Source organism: Lissotriton helveticus, chromosome 3_1 (assembly GCF_964261635.1).
Source record: "Lissotriton helveticus chromosome 3_1, aLisHel1.1, whole genome shotgun sequence".
Classification (NCBI taxonomy): Eukaryota; Metazoa; Chordata; class Amphibia; order Caudata; family Salamandridae; genus Lissotriton; species Lissotriton helveticus.
Genome location: NC_136061.1, coordinates 187763084 through 187771383, shown reverse-complemented (window position 1 = coordinate 187771383; position 8300 = coordinate 187763084). Strand labels below are relative to the sequence as shown.

The following is an 8300-nucleotide window of genomic DNA, read 5'->3' as shown; positions in this document are numbered from 1 at the left end:
AAGTGCATGTGTGTGATATTATGCACAGAGCAAGTAAGGGCTTACTGTCATGTCTCAAAAGGTTCTAATCTACTTCTACAGTACCACATTACAAAGATCTATTTGCATTACAATAAGATCCACTACCATATTATTGTATGAGAGACTTGAGGAACCACATTGTTACTGTTGAAAGCCTAACACCAAGGAATACAATATGACTGAGGCTGAAAGGCAATTGGGCATTTTTTTCTTCTTTTACAAGACGTACTTAACCATTAAAGTCAGTTGGTTCATATAGAAGAATTTTCCGACATATTCCTCCTGCCGGGTGATGGATGAGAAAATGGTTATGATCTATGTGTTCTTTGCCAAATGAGTGATGCAGTTAATGAGACAGGAGGAACTCACAACAGTTGGTTCTCTACTGACTTGTCTTCAAGTTGTCATTTGATGGAGAAAATAGAAATATGTTTCAGCGATCCTGAAGGATGATCATGTTATACTATGTCCCTTGAAATTGACTGAAGTATGAACTATGACAGCTTGATGTTGAGGAGAACTGTTGGGGGCGATCTTTACACCTGACCAGATGCAACAATGGCTATGGTGAGAATACTTCTCAAACTCAAGACCATCTGCAAAAAGAGTCTTTGTTGACTTGACCTCATGTTACGGACAGACAAGCAGAAGTAAAAGTCACAGTCTGATTTAAATCCTACACGGTGAGTCCTCTCAACATTAGTTAGTCAGGAAACCTTCAGGACTCTGTGCGAACATCATCTCATGCTGTTGACGGAAGAAGTGGCTGGGAGCATATTGTTCAGCAGACAGTGCAGGAGACATCGTACTGGGTTGACATCACCATATTTCCCGGGTGATAGAGCATGATAGTGTGGTGCTAACCAGCTCATGCAAAAGGCTCTCCTTATACTCAATCTCATGCCGTGGACTGATGTACAGTAGGTGGGATTGAGGTGTTGAGCAAGTCCTGCGGGAGGCTCTCACGAGCTAACTGCATCCTCCTCCGTGCCCTTTGGAATGCATCTACAAATAAAACAAGACAACATTATGGAGAAGGTCCATATTCTGCTGAATAAGGTTTCTGTACTACTTTTCAATGACACAGACACAAAAATCACATGCTTCTCTGCCGTATTCACAATGTGCTATCTACACTATTGTGCCTGCTACAAGGAGAAAGATATTCACCTGAGGAATTTCCAATGTTGGACAATGATCCCTAACAGTGTGTCCTATCGATATACTGATGTGCAGCCTCTTGGGCAATATTCATAACTAGCCATCCAAACCAGATCTAGTTTGTGTAGTATGCTTAACCTACTCAAAGCCTACATTCCACATCATCTTTTAATCACTGCTCTCAACCCACCACCACAGACCAGGGATGTGAAGTGGAGGAAGTACCATACCAGTAGTTGAAAGCTATTAGTTTGATCACACATTCTGTTTGCTTCTGTCCATCGATGGTCATTGATTTAGTGTCCTGGTTTCAATGTACCTCTGGTTGTAATGATTTTTTTATTCTTGTGTCTTAGTTTCCTGAGCTAGGGCTGTTTAGCAGTATATCCTCAGTACTTCCGTTTTCCATGAGCTAGCACTATTCAAGTGCACTTTAAGTTCTTAAGCTTCCATTGCTTTTAGATGATTTCCTTTCTTTAATCCTTGCTTACATATTCCTTTTTACTTGGTTTCCAAATGTCTAGCATGCTGCTTTTCCTATCTCCTTTATCTAAGTTACATACTTCCTAGTGTGCTGTGTTGGCGTGTTCATTTTCAAGTGTTACCACCTTTTCCCTTTGTTCGAGTTAGGCACTATGCCTCATTTGCATCTTGCCTAGAATGGCAATGTAATAAGTTCTCCATATGCATAGTAAAGAACTAGTTACTTACCTGTACACTATGGTTCTCCAGTATTATCTTTCATAGATTCACATGCTTGTATCTTCCCTGTCGTCATGGTGGGAGTCTCCCGGTAAATGATAACCATAGCAGTAGAAGAAAAAACTGCCTGGAAGCCATAGAGTAGTGAAACCACTAGGCAACCTCTCCTCCTCATTATGTGGCCCAAACTACAGCCAATCAGCTGCCAGCACCAGCCTACACCATTCCCAGCTGAGCCACCTCACCTCAGATTTCCAACAGCCCAAGAGTGAGCTATGCAGGAAACCAGAGATAAAAGAAGGTGGTCTACCTAATAGAAACGGGGAGGTGGGCGGCCGCATGTGAATCTATGAACGATAATACTGGAGAACCATAGTGTACAGGTAAGTAACTATTTCTTTCTCCAGTATTCCATCTTTCATAGATTCACATGCTTGTATCAGAGTAGATAGCAGTCCTTGTAGTTAGAGTGTTTCTAGGCTAGACCCCTTTCTTTTCTCGGGGCTGTGTGCCATAAATTACTTTTAGAAAAAAGAACTCATTACGAATCACAAGGTACGAACAACCAAACTTTGCTATTACAGTTGTTAGCTTAAAGAGAAACCACATTATATAGAAAAAACAGCAGAATAAAATTCATAAACATGTACCTCATTTAAAGAGATGTCACAGAACTGCCTGTCCTACTGCCGCATCTGCTTTCCATTCCGTGTCCAGACAGTAATGTTTGGTGAATGTATGAACATTCGACCAGGTTGCTGCTCTGCATATGTCTGGAAGGGGTACTCCTGCTAGCAATGCAGAAGACGTTGCCATCTTCCGTGTATCATGGGCACGGACTTTCATGTTGAGAGGCCTTCCTGCTTTCTCTTGACAGAAGACAATGGCGGATGCAATCCATCTGGAGATGGAGGAACGTGAAAGGGCCAGACCTTTTCTGGGCCCTGAGTAAGCGACAAACAGTTGGTTTGATTTGCGAAAGTTTTTAGTCTTCTCAATGTAGAACTTTAGGCATCTGCCAATGTCAAAAGTATGTAGAGCTTTTTCAGCCACTGTAGAAGGATTTTTAAAATATGTAGGCAGGATCACCGGTTCATTTAGATGAAAAGAAGAGGGTATTTTAGGCACAAATTTTGGATTAGTCCTTAGCATCACCTTATCCGGCCTGAATTGTATGAAGGGATCCTGTATAGAAAAAGCTTGGATCTCGCTGACTCTCCTGGCTGATGTAAGTGCCTGCAGTAATGCTACTTTCCATGACAGGAATTGCATCTCAGATTTGTGGATCGGCTCGAACGGAGCTTTCATAAGTTGTGACAAGACTGTGTTAAGTTGCCATGGAGGTGGAGGACGCTTAACTGGAGGAAACCTTCTGAATAGCCCTTTCAAGAACTCCTTGATTAATCTGTTGGACCACAGAGATGGGCATCCTGGAGATCTTCTGTATCTGGATATTGCTGCTAGATGGACTTTAATAGATGAGTGTGCAAGCCCTGATCTGGCTAAATGCAGCAAATAAGGAAGAATTTGCTCAGGAGAAGACGTCAAGGGATGCACTGTATGAGCAAGGCACCAATTACAGAATCGTTTCCATTTTGCAGTATATGTCTTGTTGGTAGACAGCGCTGCGGAACTTTGCAATATTTCACGACATTCCGGAGGGATATCTAATGACTGAAATTCGTGCTCAAAAGGTTCCAAGCCGACAATTTTAGAGAGGTCAATTGCGGATGAAGTACTTGGCCTCCGTTCATGGAAATCAAATCCCTGGTTATTGGGAGCTGTATTCTGTGCTCCACTGACAGTTGTAGAAGCTCTGTATACCAAAACTGCCTCGGCCAGGCTAGGGCTATTAGTATTATTTGGCAAGGTTCTGATCTCATTTTCCTCAGTAATCTGGGAATGAGGGGAAAAGGAGGGAAGGCATAAGCAAAAATCCCTGTCCATCGGAAGTGAAGAGCATTCCCTCTCGAACCCTGCTGAGGGAACCTTCTGGCATAATGTCTGCACTTTTTGTTGCTCTGAGTTGCAAACAGGTCCAGACTTGGCTTGCCCCACACGTTGAAAATCCGATTCAGCTGGACTTGACATAGTTCCCACTCGTGGCAAATGTCGGATGACCTGTTTAACAGATCCGCTTTGGTGTTGTCTACCCCTGGAACATGTTCCACTTGCAGCGTTATGCTTTGACGCAGTAGCCAGTTCCAGATCCTTTGTGCTTGAATCGATAGGGGTTTTGATCTCGTGCTGCCCTGCTTGCGCAGGTAAAACATTGTTGTAGTGCTGTCTGTTCGCACTAAGACCGATGAACCTTGGATTCTGGGAAGAAAAGCCTGAAGGCCCAGGAAGACGTATTTCAATTCCAAGAGATTGAGGTGAAGTTTTGTCTCTTGAGGAGACCAAAGGCCTTGAATCTCCAGGTCTTGCAGATGTGCTCCCCAACCTCGTAATGAAGCGTCTGATGTCATGATGTAGCTTGGTGATTGAGGTTCGAATAACAGGACCTTTGTTAGGTTGCTCCTGATACCCCACCATGACATTGCACGTCTGATCTGACAGGTTATGACCAGCTTGTCGTCGAAGGAACCCAGGGCTTGGACCCATTGTTTGTCCAGGGCTTCTTGCAGCGGTCTCATCTGCAAACGGCAGTTGGGAATCAATAGGATACAGGAGGACATCATTCCCAGTAATGACTTGAATATTCTGATGGAAGTGAACTTTTTTGATGCCAGAGATGCAGTCAGATTCAAGATTTTTGTTACCTGTTCTTCTGATGGGTACGCGTTTACTTCCTGTGTTTTTAAGATTGCTCCTAGGAATTGTAGAGAACAAGTCGGAAGAAAAAAAGATTTTTCTCTGTTTATCCGAAGGCCTAATCTTTGGAAGAGATCCATGCACATCCGTAGAGATCTCTGTGTTGCTTGGAACGAAGGACCTTTTATTAACCAGTCGTCCAAGTAGGGGAAAACCTGGAGACCTTGCTGCCTTAAATGTGCCACTATTAGAGCCATGCATTTTGTGAAAATTCTGGGGGCAGACTTTAGGCCGAAAGGCAAAACTTTGAACTGGTAATGGCGCCCCGCCACCATGAATCGCAGAAGTATGCATCCAACAGGTCTAGAGAGATCATGTAGTCTCCCCTGCGGAGCAGCAGAAGGATTTCCTGTAAGGACAGCATACAGAAATAACTTTTCTTTATGTATTTGTTCAGATCTCTGAGGTCCAGTACCTGCCTCCATTTTGATGATTGCCTTTTCCTTATAAGGAAGAAGTGCGAGTAAAAACCTGTTCCCCCGCTGGTCTGATGGGACTTCCTCTATCGCTCCTTTCAGTATGAGTGATAAGAGCTCTGCTTTGAGAGCTGTTAGATGCTGGTGAACTCTGCGGAGAGGTGGATGGTTTGGAGGCCTTTGTGAGAATTCCAGGGTGTGACCTTGTGTAATGATGTCTAATACCCATCTGTCCGATGTTATGGACTGCCAATGCGGGAGAAACTGAGAGAGGTGGTGGACCTGGTCGATCTGAAGCAGTATTGGAGGCACCTGAGGAACATCACTGTCTGCGACCAGAGTCTTGCTTCCCTCTGGCGGCGGTCTTTCTTCTTCCTTGTTGTTGGAAAGAGGTGTTCGAGGACCGATATTGCTGGTTGGAAGAGTACTGACGGTATCCCTGTTGATTGTAGGGTTGGTACCGATTAGATTGGTAAGAGGAACGCTGCTGTTGAAAGGGTCCTCTGGATCCTCGGCGCGCGAAAGGAATGATAACGGCTTTGCTGTAATGATCCCAAGGATCTAGCAGTGTCAGTATCTGCCTTTATCCCTTGCAACGCCTCGATCTGCTTACCAAAGAGGCTTTCGCCATCAAATGGCATGTCCAAGATTTTAGACTGGACCTCTGGTCGAAAGGATGTAGCGTTGAGCCATCCTTGCCTCCGAAGGGCTACCGCCCCAGCCATCTGGCGGAAAGCTATAGACGCTATATCCATTGCCACGTCTATGGACTCCGACGCTGCCCTGGCTCCATCCTGTAGGATGGTAGTCGCCTCCTCTTTCTTGTCATCCGGAAGGTGTGATGTCAGACCACATCTGTCTATTAAACCGGTTCAGAAGTGCCATTGCGTTGGTTGCTTTGATTGAAGCTGCTGCCATGACTGCAAAGCGTTTACCTATGCCGTCCATCTTCTTGCCCTCCTTATCGGGGGGTGCCACGCATGTTGCCATTGGGTTCTTGGAGTGCTTCTGCGCTGCTTGAGTCACAACCGAGTCTGGTCGAGGATGACCAATAAGACATGCTGGAGCAGTCTCTGTAGCGCGATACTTTTTATCCAGTTTGGGTATAGATGCTGGGACTGAGGCTGGATTCTTCATCAGTTTGAGTCCTTCGTCCCAGATATGTTGAATTGGAATGGCTCTTACCGACTTCCTGGAGGACTCCTTGAAGTCGTAAAGGAAACATTCGCTTTCCTTGACTGGCATAGTAAGCTGGAATCTCTTAGCCGCTTTTTCCATCACATCGTGAAAACTGCCTATGTCCTCTGGTGGAGAGCTTGATTGAGGCAATGGTGACACCGGGGACGTTGGAACAATATATTGGTCCCATTCATCCCTAACCACCTCATCTTGAGGGATTTCCCCTTCCTCCTCTTGATCGTCCTGATCGGAATCATTTAAGTCATCACGAATTGTAATAACCTTTTGGACCTCCGTCCGAGGAGGAGGAGGTGGCTGAATCAGGGGTGTTTCTATTGCAGGTTGAGAGACTTTCCCAGTGGACGCGGAAGGGGTTGGATTATCTTCCGGAAAGCGACGGTAATAGTTGTCAATCATGCTTCTTAAGTCTGATATTAAAGAGACGGGCACTGACATAGCCTCATCCTGCACAGGCGTATCCACTTCCTCTTCGTCCTCATAGTGATAAGCCTGGTGAAATGACTCATATCTCATCTGGCCTTTGACCGGCCGATCTGTAAAAGTGAAATGCTCCTGGGCCTCTTGAAGGTCTTCCTCATCGGAATCCTGATGTTTAATATGGAGCTGCGAAGGACTGTAAGCAACACTATAGGGTCCTTCCTCCTCAGATTCCTGGCAATCCAGAATGGTAGAGGGCAGTAGAGGTGAAATCTTCGGCGTGGAAAACTCTCCTTTTGAGCTTGTCAACGATCCCGTCGACGGAGCAATCCTTTTTATGGAAATATAGGTTGAAGTTATCTTTGTTGGAGATGGCATCGCCGATGATTTTTTCGTCGTCGACGGAACAATCATCCGCATCGTCGACGGGATGCTCGTCGATGAAGATCTTGTCGTCGACGAAGGTCTGGCACTCACCGTCGACGGAGTCGCCGACGAAGCTGTCGTCGTCGACGAGATGATCGACGGTCTCTCGGTGATCTGACTGGAATTTCAGTAGATTTCGTCGGCGGAAGCGACGACGTAGCCTTCTTTTCTGAGGAAGGCTTGAGAGGAGTGGGAGGGAGAGAAGTAGAAGGTTCACCTTCCTTAGTTTTTCCTGCTTTTTGTTTCCTCACATCTCCCTTTTCCTCAGAGGACCCTCTTTTTTGTTTCTTAGACGTGTGTCCCTTGGCTTCTCCCTCAGACTCCGAGTCTGGAGATTTCCTTTTCTGAAGCCATAATAAGAGGCGCGCTTTTCTATCCTTCAGTGTTTTGGCAGAGAAGGTCCGGCAATACTTGCAGTCCTTAGGAATATGCTTAGGGTACAGACAGTACAAGCACTCCTTGTGTGGATCCTCAGAAAATAATCTGGCCTTGCCACAGGACCTGCAAGCTCTGAAAAGGCTCTTCTTGGAGCTTTCAGACATTCTGAATGTAATAATGCTCGACAAGAAAAGAACTGTACCTGACTTCCAACTGTGAAGGTCAAAAGTTCAGTGAAGAGAGAAAAAACTGAGAAGAGCTCAGGGAGACTCCTCACACGAAGGAAGTTGGAAATCTGAGGTATGGTGGCTCTGCTGGGAATGGTGTAGGCTGGTGCTGGCAGCTGATTGGCTGTAGTTTGGGCCACATAATGAGGAGGAGAGGTTGCCTAGTGGTTTCACTACTCTATGGCTTCCAGGCAGTTTTTTCTTCTACTGCTATGGTTATCATTTACCGGGAGACTCCCACCATGACGACGGGGAAGATACAAGCATGTGAATCTATGAAAGATTGAATACTGGAGAATAGGATTTTTCCTGGAACATATGTAAAATGATGCAACGTAGCGTAATGACATAATTTGAGGTATTACGCATAAAACGTTTAACATGAAATGCTGGACATTACGCCAGCATTATGAAAATCTTGCTTCGGCCTGATATTTTGCAGACTACCTATGATAGTAATGGCAAGTGAGAAACTTAGTAAGCTTCAGTTTGTGGAACTCCCAAGTGCTTTTACAATTACGCTCTTTTTTATCTTGCA

At 45.1% G+C, this 8300-nt stretch overlaps 1 protein-coding gene across 2 annotated transcripts in view; it reads right to left on the bottom strand.

The window, feature by feature from the left end:
• Positions 1-224: 224 nt before the first annotated feature.
• MKS1 (MKS transition zone complex subunit 1) overlaps positions 225-8300 on the bottom strand; it is a 389790-nt gene continuing 381714 nt past the window's right edge. The window contains exon 18 of one of the 2 annotated variants that reach the window (XM_078679578.1): positions 225-1026. In XM_078679578.1, the coding sequence (XP_078535704.1) occupies positions 920-1026 (107 nt within the window). In that variant the 3' untranslated portion in view covers positions 225-919. The remainder of the gene's footprint in view (positions 1027-8300) is intronic. The other variant, XM_078679577.1, reaches the window with a different exon arrangement.